We start from the raw sequence: 20,263 nt of genomic DNA on the forward strand, positions 1-20,263 counted from the left end.
GGATATCCGAAGCGGATAGTCAAACAAGCCAAGAAAAGAGCTAGAAATATCCCAAGGGATGTAACCCTAGAGCAACATGGTAGAAAGTCAGAAACAAGTGACACGATCACAGCAGTCTTTAGTTTTTCTCCACTAACTAACAAAATAAAAAAAAGAGGTGCTAAAATGATGCCCAATTTTGGATGTAGGACAGTCTCGAGTAGAGACCCCCTAAAACGAGATGTCTAATCAATACATATAAAGAGTCCATAGAACAGGCACCCAACACACTGTGGAACCAGACACCTCCAGTGGGGTCACACACCCTGTGGACAATGTAGTGTATGCCCAAACACACACAGATCAACTGTGATAGATATCGGTTAGAAATACCCTTGGATACTGAAATCTTTGACAAACTGCAACAGCAGTAATGTGATTTATCCAATTACATGCCCTTGCAAATTAAGATTTTTTGGGATAACATCGCGCCCCATAAAAATCAGGTGGGTGAGCATCGGTCCTGCATCAGGACCAGAAATATGACAGCCCCTTTGCTAGCTCATTTCATCCAGCAAAATCATGGGCCATTGGACTTCACATGGACTATTTTGGAAAGAATTGTGGTATCAGGCAGATGTGGGAATCTACATGCGTTACTCTTTAGAAGAGAGCTGTGGATTTTTCGACTAGGAACAAACAAAATCTGATTAAATGAACACATAAGCTGGCAAACACTGGCCACCCTTTAAAATAAACATACATTGTCACGCGCACTTACAAAATGGCCTTGCCCACAAGTAATTCTTCAGACCATCGACTGGAACGTAGGACCTTGTGCAGGAAGAACTCCTATTACCTATGGCACTTGTATAGTGGGCCAGACAATAGGCGTCCACCTATATGCGACGTGACAACCTGAATAGCATTTTGTCTCATAAGGTATACCAAACAACATCAGCATCTAGAAGCTGTACAGTTTTGCGGCATGCTAAATTAATCAATAAACTACAAACTGTCAGACTGCGCCAGGCTGCTAGAATAGAGATGACTATACTGCGCCCTTTTCGAGCAGAGGCGCAAGATAGGACTCGGATACCCAGGATTACATGGGTGTCAAATATGTAGAAAAAACGCACCAGATGACACGGGCGTGCGTGGAGATCTGAACTAGTTGGATGTACAACACGATACATCTAAATAAGACATTTGATGGGCGTACCTCGCCTGGAACAATTACGTGAGCATTATAACCTTCACTCGCCATGAATATCACAACTATTCATCTATCTTTATTTGGCATACAGCTTTACTTTGTAATATGTATGCATAAGAGGCAGATACATTGGACAATTCCGCTTGGGAACAAGACACACCAAGTTTGAGAATTGTGTCCAAGATCACATTATACACTGTGACTACAGTGACACCTAAACACTCATAGATGGCGGACCGACACACTAACCCGAGAAATGGTTGGTTACCGCGCATGCGCCCCTTTTGCAATGATGATCGCAGAAGTCTTGAATACTGTCCTCTCAGAACAGCAAGACAGACGCAACGATGCGATGAGTGAGAAGAATGTTTTTGGACAAAGTAAGACGCAATATCGATGCCCCGCAGTTCGGAGGGCATATCAAGGACTTGTTGTGCCTAAGCTTAGTGCACAACAATAGACTCCCCAGCTGAGCATCCAAACTGGGCACCACAGTCTTGGAACTACACAACCAGCACAACGTGGGTGTGTATTGCTATAATTATCTTAACAGATTAGGTTTCATCTGTGAATTTCCTACAGTCCCTGTAACCATAAGACCCACATAATGTATTTTATGTATTCCTGTAGGTCCACGTGGGTTAATTAAGAAACCCTGTTTTCCGGAAGAGGCACACTTGAACATCAGACATGGCTGAAGCTGGAAATTCGCGTAAGGAACATGCATACAAAGAGGGGCTTAACACTGGGAATGGCTACCAAGGAAAACCATGAAAAATATCTGTTCTTCTTGTTTCTCGCCCATCACCCTCCCCGTTTCCTTCCATCTGCAGGTGCAGTTATCAGTCAGAGCTGAGCCTCTCTTAATCCGTGTCAGTACCCGCTAAGGTGCTGAGGCCCTGAAGAAAGTGGTACAATTACCAGTCCACTGAAACCGGTAGGCCTATTTAGACCTCCTAGTAACAAGGGACTATATTTAAGGTCCGGAGTTGAAATGAGTGGCAATAACACCACTTGCTAGAGAGAAATACTATTTTCTGATTCCCACATCAGATGTGGAGCCCCTAAGTATGGACTAGAAACTATAAAACGTTTTTTAAATTTTAATTTCTTTTTCTATCCTTGCATGCCAAATCAGGGAAAAGACTAAAGAAAAAGATTTCACCTGAAAGGCCCTGAGCACACTGTTTGGGTTCAGTGCTGGTAGACACACTGATAGCTGTGTCTTTGATGTTATAGAAACCTAACAAAACAGTGTATTGTCTGAAAGATTTAGGGCAAGTCTCTTCTCATCTATCCCCTTACCCTAGATAAGTACCTCACCAGCGCCATCTAGGGCCAGGCACTACAGGAGGGATTTGATAGCATGGTTGGAGGGCAAGCAGTTTTGAGTTTTTACATAAAACAAAAGAAATATAACCACTGACCTTTTGTAATTTGTGTGAAAAGATTTGGGTATACTGTCAGGTTTAAGACCCATCATTGGTCCCCCCAATCTGTTTTTCAGAAACTATACCAGCCATTCATGCAGAAAGTTTCAAAGTGCCATACATTTCGAATGTCATATAGCCAACCAAGATATTGGGATCTTGAGACTATTAGGGATTTGCTGTCCTCTAAGGGAAGGTGGCGGGGGGATGGGTCACCCCCATTGAGATCCTGCTTGCCCTGTTCCCTAGGTGTCGTTAAGCATAACAGGCTCACCTCCCCAGTCCCAATGGGGATGGCTCCCTTTTGGGGTGCAGGAACACATTCAGTGGATTCATCACAGCCCCCATCAACCCTTCTGCTGCTATCTGCAAAGTTATGAGAGGATTGAAGCAATCTCCTTTGGGTGTTGAGGGGGCCTTTACATATGTATGGGGCAAGTTTCGTAGCCAATTGGAATAAAGAGGTACATATACTTCTACCTCTAATGAGGACTTATGTTAAAGGGACTTGGGCATGCTCTTGTAGCTTGTGACAGGCCTCTGCCAAATGAATGGGGGAGTGTAGGGTGGACCACCGGATACTACAGATGGGTCCAGTTTTACGTGGCTGGCGGTGGCATCCAGCTCCAATGGCCACTTCACCCCTTCCTCCAGCAGTCAGGCAGGGTACATTGTCGCAACACTTAGATGTCAGCAGTCCACTTCGTGCAATTGTTTTGATTTATGGATGTGGTGCAGCATGGTGTTGGAAATACAGGTGGTCATGGGTTTAGGTCCACAAACTACACCTTATCCCGAACACAAACTTCAAAGCTCACCGGAATGTCTGTGCATCATGGACGGCATTTACATGAATCCAATGGATTCCTGCTGTTTTTTTGCAGGTGCAAAAATGTGGTAAATTCCATATTGATTTGCGCCTTTCTGTTGACATTAAAATCAATACAGGTGAAGATGCATGTAAATTTTTGTGTTGCATTTGGGGTGGCAGATGTGGACTAACCTCAATGCCCCTCAGCTATGTGCAAAATATACATGAAAATTGCATGGTTTGTAATTTACTGTCAGAGGCCAGCTCTCTGCCTTAACATTAAAATTACCTTCTTTGTTTCTTCTCTGTATGTCCTCCACCTGGCCCTCTCGAGGGTGCATTCCCCATTTTGGGAGCGGGTAACCCAGTTCATTTATAGGATTGCATGTTGATATTCTCTAAAATAATCAATTATTTTCTGGATGTTAGTAAATGACAAACCTACTCTGAGGTAAATGTCACGCATGGTTTGCCACTATATGTATTTGCCTTGATTTCATCTGATGACAAATTCAACACAAAGATTTACAACCCAAAAATATGGATGCACTAATGATAGATTATTCGTTTTTTTATGGGAAGTATGCAGACATAGAGGCTAGGGGTGGAAAGACCCTTCTGGGCAGAGCGGAGAAGGATCCACAACGGTGCTCCTGTTTCAGGTATAGCTCTGCGAGTTTGCACCAAACTGAACCTCCTAACTGAATTGTTGAGATCCTGAGTCTGCATCAAAGATTCCCTCCATTGCCTTTTTTCCGCTATTATAGAGTAAGCAAATGTGTTCCCTGTTAATTTCCCAGAAGCCTCCCTCCTTTCTTGTTGGTAATGTTCTCCCCGTTTAACAAAGCCACAGTAATTTTTTCTGGCGATTTTATTTTTCTTCAGGATTCCACACTTCTAATTATAGTCACATAATTAGATTTTCAATGCAGGTTAGTTGGCTGTAATCCGGATAAAATATCCACCTAATAAAGAAGCACTTATTCGTCTGGTGGTTTCGCTGAATTAATAAATAGGTGTTCAATTTGTATACTAAATTGGTAAATAGCAAGCTGTTAGGGTTTTATAAGAGCACTGAAGACCAAAGACCATATGAAGGAGGTCATTACATTACCAATTACAATTGAGTGTGGAAAAGAGGTGGAAAAAATGATATGAACATTTCATAGGCAGCTTGTGAAGGACTGTTAGTCAACCACTTAAACAGTAAAGGGAACAGTCCCCAACCATATCGGCACAGACTTCATTTTTGTTGATATTCACCAGATATAGCTGAAAATAATGCAGCGTTACTCCAGCCTTCCCGACCCGAGTACAGACCTCGTAAGATCAGGCAAAAGCCCAACAGCTTCATGGCACAAACCCCCACCCCTGCAGTATGATGTATAGCAGAGCTGCCCACCAAAGGGACATTAAAGTGCTCTTATCTGCCCTCTCACAGGCCTATCTTATCTCTGCATGGAAAGTTTGCTCCCAGGTCTCCAACAAAGTTCTATCCATTTCTACCTGAAAAGTAGGGTTATGCTATATTTAGAGTTATAATTGCTTGATAACACGCATATGCTCCATATCTCACTGTCAATCCTAACAGGAAATAAAGTGATTTTTGCAGACACCTCTCCCAAAGACTTATAACCACAGGTGAATTTGCTTCAAAAGCCCAAGCAGTCGAGGCACACAACTCACCAGCTGTAGGATGCATAGAAAAGCCACCCAGCAAAGGGACCTGGACAAAATGGGCACTTTTTTATGCACCTCGATGTGGTCATGAATTGCATTTTTAGACATTTTTAAAAAATAAATAATAAATTGACCTCTTTCCATTTCTATGTACATCCGGATATACATCAGAAAACAATTTCCAGTTTGAGTTCATTGTTTCTTGGCATGGTTTAAAGTACCCTTCTTAAAAAGCTATTGGACCATAATTGGCCTATCTGATCTGTCTGTAAGGAACTAGCAAATCTAAAGAATGTTGAGGGACCTTCATGCTTTTGGATAACAATGACATTCCTTTGGTTTTATTATCAGTTACTGTATTAGGGATATTCTAGACTTGGACCTCTTGCTTTCTGAGCCAAGATAGGACTGCTCCTCAGCTGCACCGCACTGATGACGGCCAGTGGGGCAGAAATGTCTGTGGGGTTGCTGTTGGTACTGTTCAGATTAGAATTGCCTGTCTTTTCAATGTAGGACTGTTTTTTTTTTTTTGGGGGCGAGACTAGAATATGCAAATGGATATTTCTCCTCATGATATATTACAGCATTCTAAAACATGATTATAGACATTTGCGACTGGGTTCCACCCCATAGAACAGGTATTGGCCGTGTTTGTTTCCAACAGTGTGTCTCGTGTTTATAAAAAGATATGTTCCGTTGTAAACTGTGCGACTTGTCTGTACGGATGGTGGGATCTTTCAATGAATTCTTTTTCCCAATGTTCCTTGTCTACAGGACAGTGATTCTGTGTACAGTGGACGTCTTCATCTTGTTTCTGACCTTTTGCAGTCCATATTTAAAGTAGCAGTTTCCCTTCACAAGCAGCTAATGGAGCTACTGGACAAAATCTGTATTGATTCCTCTGCCACAGAAGAGGAAATTGGAGACCTGGTTTCAGGTAAACATTTGTATGAAACCTTTTTTTCGTTTATCTCTTATCAGGTTTTAGTAACCTGTACTTTTTTAATATCGACTTATTTAATTTACATATGTTATTAATCTTAAACTTTTTCCAAGTAGTAAAGAATATCCTTTTTCGTAGCACATGACTATATACAGAAAGCAGGAGTGCTGTAAACCAGTAGGGTTTCAGACAATTAACCTTGGCATTAGCTTGGTGATACAGCTCTGCCCAAAACTATATGAAAACTTCCATTTGACCTTCTGACCTGGCCAGGAGTCCCTGAAATACAACCTGTTAGTTCTGTAGAACAAACTTAAACACTTTTTAGTCCGAAAAGCTTACTAACAGTTTCAGTAGTCCCCAAACGTTGATGAACAATGTTTGGGGGGATACTCAAACTGTTAGTAAGTCCATGGTGGTTGAATTAATCGCAATCTGTATATTCATGAACGAAGATGTTTTTAGGCACGTGAAATAAGACCGAGTGCTATAACAATTTTTGTTCGATGCAAGTGTTACTGGTTCTGAACCTATGAATCAGAGTCAATTGGAATAGTTATAATATAGTCCCTTTACATTTGAACCTGAGATGGATCTTTACCAAATGTGTCAAGCTACTGAACTTCGCTGATCCGGGTTGAGTTTGTCAACTTTGGTAAGAATTCAGGTACTTAACCAAGAGTTATAAGAAGATGAAATAAAGGCATTTTTTTCACTTTCTTATAATGAACATCTCCATCAGGAAAATGCAAAGGTTCTAAACGGACTTCTCAAAATTGCTTCCTTCGGTTTTCGAGATTGCTGTGACTCGTACAGTTTAGTTTGACATTTCTTATGCTTTAGAAATTTCGAAAAACACTTTAGCCAAACTAGCTATTAAGTTGTAAGAAACCGGATTCATCGATTTTATTTATTTTTTCATGTGAACAGCACTCGTAATGCTTAATATGAACAAGCACAAGTGTAGGAACACAGTAAACATCATAACGTTGCAAGCATATGAATAAGTAGAACAGTGGCAATGTGCACTTTTGTGAACTATTCGAAGCACACAAATAAGCAAGTAATTCATAATGCAGAACAGAAGAACTCTCATAGTGAATGTGTAAAGTATAATGTATATTACAAACTACCCAAGCATATGAATATGCATCATGTTACAAGCAGAAGCATATGAATAATCGGAACAAAGGTAATGTGTAATATTACAAACAATCAGAAGCATTCAAGTAATCTGAAAAGTTGTAATACAGAAGAACTCTCATAGTAAATATGTGCAGAGTGTAATATGTTATATTTTCGAGCTACCACCAGCGTATAAATAAGTCGGTCAATCATAATGTGTAATGTTGTTAGCAGGCATAAACATTTAGTATCACGAACATAAATGGGTAAACAAAAAAGAACACTTGAGCACAAGAATAACCATAACACTTCTAATAGTACTTTCACATACAAAGGTTACCAATAAGGTTCATAGCCCCTACACAGGCATCTCTCCTCTTCAACACAGTACCTCATTACAATTACTCCTAAACTAGGGTGCTTGTCGTCGGGAATGAAGTCCAAAATCAAGTCTGTCCTCTGTCTGAAACTAACCTAGGCTGACCCTACCACTATTAATACAGAACAAAAAGGCCAGGAGAATGACTCCCCTTCTCCTGGATTGTTTCTCAGCAACTTTCTTCTCAATATGGGATCTTCAAATAGTCTTTTGCTATCTCCAGTAATAATTCCTTCAGTTCTTTCAAGGGGCTTTTCCGGGCCCTTGTGTGTTTAACCTTTAACAAGAATGAAATTCATATATAAATTCATGTTCAATAAAATACAGAATAAAAACAGTAGAAAAGAACACAAAGTTTCAAAACAATTCATAAGATTAATAAAACAATTCAAAAACAATTATTAAAGTCTATCAACATAAAAAAAAGGAAAACTGTCACAATCTTCAATGAAGAGTGCAAAGAGAAAAATAAAAAAACCTACTATGCTGAGCTAAAGTCAATGAACAAATACTTGGACACCCCAGTCCTATAGACATATCTTATATCCTTAATATGGGGTGCCATCTTCCAGTTGCAACCTCCTTTACAAAACCCACAATTGCAATCACAATTGATGTGGTTCTTGTTATTGTTATTTTGCACTTATATAGCGCCTTATATACCATTGGTATGGTCTGAAGGCGCTTGTAGGTTGAACGCCCTTGGGAACCGAAGTTCAGATCAGTAGAGAGAGTAGGGAGAGTCAAAAGGTGCGTGTGAGCACCGGGTATGTGTGCAGCTCGTGCGGGACTCGTGTAGTAGCTGCTTCTTAGCGGTAGGTGTGGTGGTTGAGAGATCAGGAGAATGTGTTCGTTCTGGCAGGATTTATCCGGAACGGATGTGGCTGCGTTAGGCCTGAGGAAAACGCCTGGCTGGGGGTGTGGAACCAGCAGTGATTACATAGAATGATGTGGAGTAAGCGGCGGAATGTTGGTATGAGAACAGTTATACCGAATGGTGTCATAGTATCTCTGTGTTCTAGTTGAGTGGTGATGTAAGGAGAGAGTAAGCATGGTGGTGTGGTATGATCGGTTATATGCTCTTTCAGTGAGCACACTTCTAAATGCAACTTTCCCAGAGAGGGTACTGGGCGCACTTCTAAATACAGTTTTCCACAGAGAGGCTATTGGGCACACTTCTAGATTCAGTTTACTAGAGGCTATTGGGCACACTTCTAAATGCAACTATCCAGAGTGTCTATAGGATACATTTCTATAGTCAACTTTCACAGATGCTATTGGGAACACATCTAAATTCGACTTTATAGAGCGTCTGTTGGTTACACTTCTAAATGCAACCTTCACAGCGATGCCATTGGGCGCATTTCTAAATTCCATTTTCTACGGAGAGTCTACTGGGCGTACTATTAAGTCAATTTTCAGAGAGGCTGTTGGGAACACTTCTAAATTCGATTTCCTAGAGAGACTATTGGGCACACTTCTAAATGCAACTCTCAGAGGGGCTATGGGTACACTTCTAAATTTCACTAAGGGGATATTGGACATACTTCTAACGCAACTTTCACAGAGTGTCTATTGGGAACCCTACTAAAATCACAGCTAGGTTATTGAGCACACTTCTAGATGCACCTTTCCAGAGTGTCTATTGGGCACACTTCTAAATGCAACTGTCACAGAGGATCTTGGGTACACTTCTAAATTCAGTTTACCAGAGAGGCTATTGGGCACATTTCTAAATTCATGGAGAGGCTATAGGGCACACTTTCTTAATGCATCTTTCACATGTTAACATTCACAATTCCATCTAGATGCGACGTAGGCCAATATTCACAACTCCATCTAAGTGTGGACATGCTAACATTCACAATTCTATCCAAGAGTGGACATGCCAACATTCACAATTCCATCCAAGTGTGGACATGCTAACATTCACAATTCTATCTAAGAGTGGACATGCTAACATTCACAACTCCATCTAAGCGTGGACATGCTAACATTCACAATTCTATTTAGGTGTGGACATGCTAACATTCACAACTCCATCTACGCGCGGACATGCTAACACTCACAGTTCTTTCTAAGTGTGGACATGCTAACATTCACAATTCTATCTAAGAGTGGACATGCTAACATTCACAACTCCATCTAAGCGTGGACATGCTAACATTCACAACTCCATCTACGCGCGGACATGCTAACACTTACAGTTCTTTCTAAGAGTGGACATGCTAACATTCACAATTCTATCTAGGTTTGGACATGCCAGTATTCACAATTCCATCTAAGAGTGGGCATGCTAACATTCATAATTCTATCTAAGTGTGGACATGCTAAGATTCATAAAACTTGAGAATCTATCTAAGTGTGGCATATGCTAACGATCATATTTCTGTCTAGATTTGGCGCAGGCCAAACCCGAGATTCCATCCAAGTGTGGCACATGCTAACAATCACATTTCTGAAAATCCATCTAGGTGTTGCACATGCTAACAGTCACATTCTTGTCTAAATTTGGCGCAGGCTAGTCTTTGTGGTTCACTCGTGGTATGGTTAGCATTATTCCATCTAGATGCGACGCAGGCCAATATTCACAACTCCATGAGGTCAGAGGGGGAGAGGGAGGCAGCTTCGGTTCTCGCTAGGGCTAGGCGCGCAGTTTTTAGGGAGGGGAAAGGGTGCAGTCGGGCGGGGGGAGGTGGCGGGGTAAGATGGCAAGGCGGGGGGTGGGTGATTGCAGGGTGGGGCGTGGTAGTGAGGGGAGCGGGCATGGGCAGTGCAGGCGGGTCGGCGGTGTGGTTCAGGGGATGAGAGGTATTGGGGTGAGTGGCGGTGTGGTTCAGGAGATGAGTGGTCATGGGGTGGGTGGCACGCCATCGTGCCCCCCTGGCTTGGTGTTTAGAGAGGGTGCTGGCAGGGATTGCGGAGGAGGGTGGGTTGTCTTGGGAGGGCGGGGGGCGGGAAGGAGGGCAGATCGGAGAGTGGAGGAGGTCCACGGGAGTAGTTTCTGACGGGCACTGGTGGAGTTGGTGCGCTCATGGTTGGTGTGAGCTTTGGGTTGATTTAGGAGGGTTTTCTGATTGTAGTTCTAGGATCGGTGACCCACCTTTTTTTGGCACACTTCGTTCAACTAGTCAAGTAACTAATTGGTGCTTCTAAGCAATTGGGTATACTTCTAACTGCAATTTGGTACGCTTCTAGATGCAATTGGGTACACTTCTAAATGCAGTTGGGTATACTTCTGAATGACAATGGGTACACTTCTAAATGCAATTGGGAACAATTCTAAGTTCAACTTTTTCAGGGAGGGTAATGGGCGCAACTTCTAAATGCAATTGGGTGCGCTTCTAAATGCAATTGGGTGCATTTTTAAAATGCCATTGGGTACACTTCTAGAATGCAATTGGAACACTTCTAAATGAGAGTGGGAACACTTCTAATTTCAACTTTCACAGAGAGGTTATTAGAGATTCCATCTAGGTGTGGCGTATGCCAACAATCACTGGTTGACATTATACTGCAGGCCATTGAAATGTAGGTTAGAGTGGCAGGAGCTTTCTGGAGTAGAGTAATTGCTCTACCCTTCACCCAAGCCAACACTTACGGTTTTGATGGTGTCTGGTGGCTTCCTTGGCTTCCCCTGCGGACACCTGCTGACACTTCCTGGAGCCGCCTCTGTTGGAGCCGCCCTTGGCCTTGCGGCCCTTCGCCGCAGGGGCTGCCGGGCAGAGGGCTGCCCTGGGAAAGTCGAGGATAAAGGGGAGGTGGACCAATCAGGGCCCGGAGGATGGAGGGGGAGGCGGAACTGAGCAGGGGAAGCCTGCAATGCTGACTCTTAGCCCGCGAGGGCCGCGGTGAGCAGGCTCGATAGGAGCCTCGGATGGCTCTTTGAAATCAGCCAATAAGGGACCGGAGATGGGCTGAGGGGCGGGAGGAAGGAGGAGGCCAAGCCGGGAAGCAGTGGGGAAAGAGGGATGCAGGCAGGGGCAGGGGGCCCAAACCAGGAACGAAATTAGTCCAAACAGAGGCCCAGGAGGGTCCTCCGATGGATCAGTTCACCTGCAGCGCCTGGTGGAAAAGGCAGCAGCGGTGAGCAGGCTCGATACGAGCCTCGGATGGCTCTTTGAAATCAGCCAATAAGGGACCGGGGATGGGCTGAGGGGCGGGAGGAAGGAGGAGGCCAATCTGGGAAGCAGTGGGGAAAGAGGGATGCAGGCAGGGGCAGGGGGCCCAAACCAGGCCCGAAATTAGTCCAAACAGAGGCCCAGGAGGGTCCTCCGATGGATCAGCTCACCTGCAGCGCCTGGTGGAAAAGGCAGCAGCGGTGAGCAGGCTCGATTGCTAAGCAATCCTTCCATAACTTATCCTCCCACTCTGGATACTCATAATATGCATATTTGCTAAAATAGCACTGTCAAAAACACCCAGAGCTGGATATTGAAGGCGAGCGTCCCCAGATAGCACGATCCTCCCCACAATGAGAGACAATAATGGACTCTCCCAAGATGGGAATAAGGCTAAGACAAAGTGCGGGTGAACTTAATGGGAGTTTATATAAGTCAGAATAGGGCATGCAAAGGACTCTGCAAACTCCGAGAGCCCTCTGTCTGACAATAGCAAAGACAGGCGTATATATTTACAAAAAGCCTCATAAGCACCTACACACTAGAGGGGCACATGTTTGTGGGGATTGGGTGGCGACGACTAACTATAGGTGCAGCTGCGATGTGGTTTGCTGTGGTTGGTGGACGTCACTGGTTACCCTCGTGGGCTGGGCCGGGCAGGTCAGCTGGGCTCATCCGGGCGGTGGTGTTGTTCCAGACGTGACCAGTGACATTGATGAACGTCTTTCTTGGCTTTCTGCCCTAAGGCCACGCACACCGCATTCATTCAATATTGCAATATTATCTTCCCCCGGTAAATCTTCCAATAGGTTATTCTACAGGTTAATGAAACGCAGGAGGAATGCACCTAGAGTGGGGTCTTTTGGTGATACATCAAAACATGGTTACCATCGTCCTGTTGTCCGGGTATCATAGGTCGCGAGGTTGGGTCTCAGGGCAAGGGGCGAGCTGTCCAAGTTATCATGTCTCGTTAGAAGTCATTATGAATGTCTTCCTACAGTGTTGCTATAATATTGGGTGTCCTAATTTTACAGGGGCCATTAACCTGGGGTGAGCTGGTGGGTCATGGAGCCTAAGAAAGGGCACCTTCGGGCCTGCGTTTATGGCCGGGGTTTACTGCTGGGTTGTAAATATTTCAGGTGGCTGGCCGCGGCCCTGGGAGCTGCGGGGGAACGTGAATGCTTGAAGCGGCTCCAGCCGAATTGGGGGAGGTGAGGCAGAGCAGCACCGGCCTCTGCATTCCGTCTGGCGGGCTTCGATGGGAGGAAGGGGGAATGGCCTTGGATATGCCCACAATGGTATTTTCCTTGTGTGTTGCAGATTATGTGGAAGAGGCAAAAACATTCATATAATGTACAATACTCGTTGATTCTTTTCAAAGCTTATGTTTTCTGGATTGTTAGTGCCTTTACATGGCCATTTCACATATGTTACCTATACATTTTTTGCAATTGATATCTATATGTTAAGTATTTAACAACCACAACATTTTGTTACATTTCTATGCATGCACGGTAAGCGAGGTAGTAGTAAGGTTGGTGGAGCACGCAGGAACAACTGGCCACTGAGAATTTGTCTTCCTTTGCACTCTAGCAGCATTAGTTCAGTTATGACATATGACCTTGGGGTGCATTCTTCTCGGCGAAACATATAACATGAAAACCCAGGGACACTTTTACCATTTGCGCATAGCTACGGGGATGTGGGTACTTCAACCAGGATGTCATATAAACACACATTCTGCCATCTTCATGGAGGTTACATGTTTTTAATCAAAAAGGTCATGGAGAGAAGAGTTTCATCACAGGCAGTTTGCTCATTAGTATTTGGGGGCTCTACTTTCGTCGGGGGACCATTTTACAGTTCTTTTCCACCCTGGCCCTGCTGGCCGGGTCATACAGTGATACACTGCGCAAGGTGAATGTTAGTGTTTGCATCTAGCACTAGCTCATGTCCGTCCTGTTCGTGGGAACGGGCTCTCAGCGGATCTGCCAGGGAGCTGTGGCCGCAGGGACAAGTGAGACTCCAAGGGTGGGGGCCGCACTGCGGCGCACAGGGCTCATGCCATTTTGATTTCACAAAATGGTTTCCAGGGCCTAGCTTAATACAGCATGTTTGGTCAATGTTTTCAGCCAGTGGTTCACCCGCCACCTGGGCCCTGGTGGCAGGGGGGGACCCCTGACGAGCCATGGACTCCACAAGGGGGGGGGGACTACAGGGGAGGGGGGTCTCTTGGAACTATCCTCCCATACATTTCCCCCCTTTCGTTACTTAAGTAACGAATACTGTAACTCCCTCAACCTCTTGCGTTCTTCTTCTTCAGCTACAGCCTCATCCCATGCAGGGGTGCCTTTTTATGGGCATCCATGCCCTACACACTCCTCTCAGGCTTTCTCCCCTTCTAGCATACTCGTCCGGGGTGCAGGTCAGATATATACAACCTCCATCCTCTTCCAAATCCACCCACACCTCCTCATACCATTCAAGTTCACGGGGCTCTTTAATTGTAGTGTGCCATAGCCAATCTACTACATCTCCGCTGTGGTACATGGGCACCATCTCGAATCCTGGTGTTTTTTCTGCTCCTGTTTGTACCTCTACTTCCTGCATATGTTGTATCGTACCGCGAGCGTTGCCCATTGTCACCATCATCATTGCACCGTTTGGTACTGCGTTTGCACAACATCGAAGGCCCACCTGGCACATACAAAAGATAAAAAGGAGGAACACTACTGCCGGCTTAAAAATTTAACAGTCATTCCCACCCATGATGGGACCCAGGAGAAGATGTTGTCAAACCATGTGCTTGCTTCTGCTCCACCTTCCATTTTCATTCTTTCTCCTAGGTTATGTACGGCTTCGATCACGTGGGATAAGGAACCATTATCTGCATCTTCGGAAGGTACGAAAGTGCAGCAGGCACTTCCAATTTTTCAGCAAACACCTCCGTCCATCGCTGTTAACAGGTCTAAGACATACCTATTTTGCATGGTCATTAGCCGCAGTGCTCGCAGTTCCACTTTTATTACATTAAATCCTTCTTCAGTGTCATTCGCCAGCTGGATCAGCTCCCAGCGTGTAATTTGGAGCCGTTTTGCATTTGCCCGTGTCTGGATGCTGGGGATGAGTGAGGCAAAGAAAGTCTCTGCAGAGCTGAATAATCGGTATCTGTCTAGGATCTGCGCCAGTAGCTCTGAGGATGCTTTTGATATGTAGTTCGACGATCGTCTATTTCGTGACAACATCTCCCCCTTATTACCGGAAGACAGGACATATACTTGTGATTCTGCAGTTGGTTGGGCCTCGTTCTGCTGAGGGGTTTCTCGCATTTTCTTGCTCCCCATCAATGTGGCTTTCCGGTATCACCATTAGTGCAGAATGCAGGGTGGCCAATGAGCAGCTGCCACTCCAGGATTGTGGGAGGTGCAGGTATGTCTGGTTGCCACATACCAAATAAGTGTCCATGAGGGCCGCTGTTCCTCTTCTCATATCCGGGATGGTGAGGGTCTTGTTGCAATTTTTGTTTACCCCCATGATAGCTTTCCCGTCTCCCTTGAAACACAGTTCATAGTTTATTCCTTTCTGTAGCTTGAAGGGCTTTTCAATGGCCGTCACCCAGGTCAATTTTGAGATGTGCTCCTTCCATACTGGTGTGGATGTTTTCTCTATCCACTGCAGTTTCTCTGGTGCCAGACCTCGCAGCGCTTCAGCTTTGCACATTATTTCTTCATCTTTCCACTTACTTTCTGAAAACAATGTCCCTTGTATCATAAAAAATGGTTCTTCCAAACACATCACTCCTTCCGCTTTCGGGTAGCAGGTCTTCTCATTCTGCAACATTTTAAAAGTTACCTCGTTTGCCTGGTAGGTGTTCTTAATTCTGCACAACGTGAGATGAAGGAGACATTGGGCATCCACAATAGGCAACTCTTTTGGCAGCAATACTTTGGGTGTACCTGAAGCATGGGGAATGAGGGAGCAGACATAACAACTCTCATTTGTTGTTTGCTTTGCAGATGCACTCATGTCTGCATACCATTTATTTGTCTGATGGGGGTGTCGTGGGTCTTCCATTTTGTCGAGTCCCAACCCGTAATACTCGTCGTATTTTCTCCTTCCCACCTCCCTTTTCCTCCTACTATTTCTAAGATATTTCCCATCTTCATGGGCGAGGAACAGTGTAGGCCCCCCTTTCTGCCCTCCGCCCCCCTTTTCCCAGTCATCATATAATGCTGTGTATCTCACCGCCATCTCTTCATTCTCTTTCTTTATTCTATCAGGTAGTGTGTTCTCTATTGTGGGGGTGGTTACATGTGTGGGCACGCTAGTGGGGGTGTTGTACATCCATGATATTACAGAGGGGTTCCGATCATTTAAACTGCGGGCATTGTAATCAGAGGCATTTGGTGGGGAAGTTGTGCTATTTTGCGTTTTATCCTGCATTCTTTCATTTGGCGGGGTAACAACATTGGGTGTTTTTGTGTAATATCCCCATACAAGTTTAGATCCGTCCCACCTCAAAAAATCACCTTCTTTAGTATCCGCAGCTGTAGTTTGATTTGTTACATTAATCTCGTTATTCCCTCCCCCCTCGTTCATCTCGATAGAGATGAACGCTATAAACCAATAAGTAACCAAGCCAAACAGCATTGTAAAAAATAATGCAATGCATACAGACAACCCACACTCATACGAATATCTACATCATTCAGCTATAACATCTCTATATCTAATCAATCTATTTGTTGCAGGCTGCCCGTTTGTTGCCATGGTAGTTCCTGTTTCAGATATAAAAGTGCATTAAGTACGTGCATGTAAACATTTTTGTTGGCACTGTATGTACCAGGAGGTCATAAAAGGGGGACGGTTGGGGGGGGTTTGCACAGAGAAGGGAGCAAACAATACATATATTCTACACCGTTATTTTCACTTGAACACATTTTTTTTTCTTTCATTTATCTCGATCAATAACCTGTAATAGAATTCTTTCGTTAACACTCCTCCATTCATCTGTTCATGTTCACTCATCATTTTCATTACTTTTGTTTGCTGTTGTCTGTGCCTCCCCGTCCATCTCTTCCTGTACACTATTATATGCCTTTCGTACATCTGTCAAATGTATCCAATATTTCAGCCCTTTACAGCTGTGGGTGTACAAAATACTACTTCGTACGGCCCATGGAACCTTGGGGCATTCCACCGGCGCACAAAGCTCTGGACATAAATGAACTCTCCTGGCATTAATTGTACTTGTGTTTCAGGTTCCGTAAAGGACACCGTTGTGTTCCATTCTTCCCTTGTGAATGGTGGTGAGAGCTGCCTTGAGATTGCACGCGCCGCCCTAGTTAGCTTCTTCAGGTACTCTGTAAACTCATCTCCTAATATTGTGGCGCTTCTGTGTGCGTCTGTTGGCGCAGTGGGGAATGTGCTGTGGCATCCGCTTCCCTGTCACAATTTCATGCGGGGACAGGTGGTGATCCTTGCTCGGCTGATTCCTCAGCTCAAAAAGTGCAAGGGGTAAGCAGTAGATCCAGTTTTTCTTCAACGAAAAACACAATTTAGACAATCTCCCCTTTTAAAAGGCCGTTCATCTTTTCGACAATGCCGTTACTTTGAGGATGATAAATCGAGCATAGTTTATGCTTTATTCCCAATAACGCAGTCACTTCTTTGAAGAGCTCGTTCACAAAATGAGTGCCGTTGTCTGAGCGAATTGCATCGCAAATTCCCCAGCGCGGGAACACTTCCCTCACTAGGAACTTTGCAGCGCTCTTAGCATCAGGTCGCGCACATGGACCCGCTTCCACCCACCTGGAAAATGGACAACCACTATCATGTAGCGTGCCCCATTACACCTCTCCCCCATGTCTGCATAATCAATGTGCAGTTCTCTGAAGGGCCCTGTTGGTTTTGGAATTGTCCCCCTGAGTGTCCGTAGGGTCATCCCAGGGTTATATATTTGGCACGTTGTGCACTCCATTGTCAATCTAGATATGTGTTCCTGGAGACATGGCACGAACCAATCTTCCTGTATCTCTGCTGCAATGTGTTGTTTAGTATTATGCGCTGGAAAGTGTAATTGCTGGAATGCTATCTCTAACAGTTTGATGGGCATTACTACTTTTCCTGAGTTATTTTGGCGCCACAATAAGTCTGTTGCCGTTTGGCCGCACCCCCTTTTTTCCCACACCATTTTTTCGTCACAACTGGCACCTTCCTGTAGCTCTAGTATTTGTGATATGGGCATGGCATTGTATCCTTCTGGAAGCTCTTCGTTCGTTTGGCGCTGCAATAGGTACTCACCTGTTCCATGTCTTTCAAAATACAAAGCCTCCTTGGCTCCTTGGACGTATGTGCTTGGCACTTCCCTATTGCTACCACTGTTGGATCCTTCAGGGCCTCAATCAATTCCTTCAACAGTTCAGCATGTTGCACCGGGGTCCCATCTGCCCTTCGAAACCCTCTCCGCCCCCACTGGGCTAGACCTCCGTGTACGGTTGTCATGTAGGCTGAATCTGTGTATATTGTTACTGCACATCCTTTAGCTGCATGTAATGCTTCTATTAGGGCGATAAGTTTTGCTGCTTGGGCTGAGAAATGGGACGGAAGGCGATATTGTACAAGTACTTCATACTCACCTTCTTCTAGCCTCACTACTGCTAGTCCCACATGTTTCTCTCCTGTTTCCATGTCAATTGACGCTGACCCATCCACAAAGTACACCTCTCCCTCGCTCAGGGCATTTTCACACACCACCGTGCCCTCCCCCGTTTCCCCTGTGTATGTTGCACAATTGTGTTCTTGCATGTCCTCTAGTGTGCATGGTTCTGTGATGAATGTTGCTGGGTTTACTGTCCTGCACCTCACTACGTGAATATTGGCGCTGGACAATATTATCTCATAGGCAGTTGCTCGCTGTGTGGTCAGTGTGCTTTTTGATCTTTCAAGTATTGCAAATGAGTGTTCCACAAACAACGTGACAGGGCACCCCATTACTATTGTGGCGCTTTTCTCAATGGCGAACGTGGCGGCGGCGAGAGACTGCTCGCACGCGTAGTGGCCTTGCATCACTGCATCTAATGTGCCACTATAGTAAGCCAATTGTTTGTGTCCTAGGGAAGTCTTTTGTGTCAGTACAGCTGTCATAAGAGTTCTCTTGCAGTGCGAGAACAGGTAAAATTTGCGCTCATAATCAGGATTGGCGAATACTGGAGCACTCGAGATCAGCTCTTTTAGCGACCCAAACGAGTCACTCATTTCTTTTGACCACTTTATTTTCCTGTTCTCTTGCTGGGTCTCTTTGAGTGCCTGCAGTAATGGTCTGGTGTAGGCTGCATAATCTAGTATCCATGCTCTGCAATAGTTGCACATTCCCAAGAATTTCTGCATCTCCTTCACTGTGGTTGGTTCTCTCACTGACCTTATTGCTTCCACTCTGTCAGGTATTATTCTTTTCCCGTCTTTTGAAATCAGCTGTCCCAGGTACAGCACTTCTGACTGGCAGTATTGTAGCTTCCCCTTGTCCACCTTGTACCCTTTATTCGCCAGCAGCGTCAAGAGGGTGACTGAGTCTCTTCTGCACGTCTCTTCACTCTGGGTACAGACGAGCAAATCGTCTACGTACTGAATGATCGTGCTTTCAACTGATAAATTACCCAGGTCTTCGTGTAGTATGCGGTTGAATATGCTGGGACTTTCACAGTACCCCTGAGGTAGCCTGCAATGCTCGTATCTCCTCCCCCCTAGTGTGAATGCTGTCAAGTATCTGCTTTCCTCAGCCAAGGGGATGGAGAAGAATGCATTTTTCAAATCGACCACTGTGAAATGTGATGCCGTTTTTGGGATACTGCACAGTATGGATGCAGGGTTTGGGACCAAAGGACATTCTTTTTGTATTACGTCATTTAGGGGGCGTAAATCTTGGATCATCCTCCAAGCCCCTCCCTTTGCTTTTTAGATTGGATAGATACAGGTGCTACATGGGGAGTTTGAGGGCACTATTATCCCCTGTGCTAGCAATGCATTTATTGTCTCTTTTATCCCTTCCTCAGCTTCGCGGGACAATGGGTATTGTTTCACTCGGGGCACAATTGCCCCTGGTTTGAGTTTTATTACCACTGGTGTCACTCCATGCAACAAGCCTACATCATGGGGGCCTGTTGTCCACAAATTGTTTGGCACCAGTCGCATGTCATCATCAAAAAAGGACGGTAGGGTTCCCACCACAGCCATCAGCTGGACGGGCACTTGTCTTGTTTGAATCAAAATGCCACAGGGCATTGCTATTTCCATTATTATCTCGCCATCACTCTCCGCATCAGAAAAGAGATCCTCGTCAGATAAGTCTCGTAGGGCAATATCAGCATTGATGCACAGTACAGCGCGCCATTCACACCCGTCTATGTCCATCCCAATTACTGCAATCCTTTTCGCTGATACCTGTACAGCATGCAGGTCTAAGGATACCACTGAACCTGGTGCTATGTCTTACGATTGGGCGGAAGATGAATTCTGCTGGTATTCTCCACTCTAACTTTTTTAGCTTGGGAACTACTTGGGCCAATGTTTTTAAACCTTTG

General features: G+C 44.8%; 1 protein-coding gene across 3 annotated transcripts in view; it reads left to right on the forward strand.

The window, feature by feature from the left end:
• Positions 1-20,263, forward strand: part of FIRRM (FIGNL1 interacting regulator of recombination and mitosis) — a 1,502,596-nt gene that overhangs the window by 276,987 nt on the left and 1,205,346 nt on the right. For all 3 annotated transcript variants that reach the window (XM_069641302.1, XM_069641303.1, XM_069641304.1), the window contains exon 6: positions 5,891-6,053. In XM_069641302.1, the coding sequence (XP_069497403.1) occupies positions 5,891-6,053 (163 nt within the window). The remainder of the gene's footprint in view (positions 1-5,890; positions 6,054-20,263) is intronic.

The sequence above is a fragment of the Ambystoma mexicanum genome, chromosome 1q (genome assembly GCF_040938575.1).
Source record: "Ambystoma mexicanum isolate Mex_15411 chromosome 1q, UKY_AmexF1_1, whole genome shotgun sequence".
Classification (NCBI taxonomy): Eukaryota; Metazoa; Chordata; class Amphibia; order Caudata; family Ambystomatidae; genus Ambystoma; species Ambystoma mexicanum.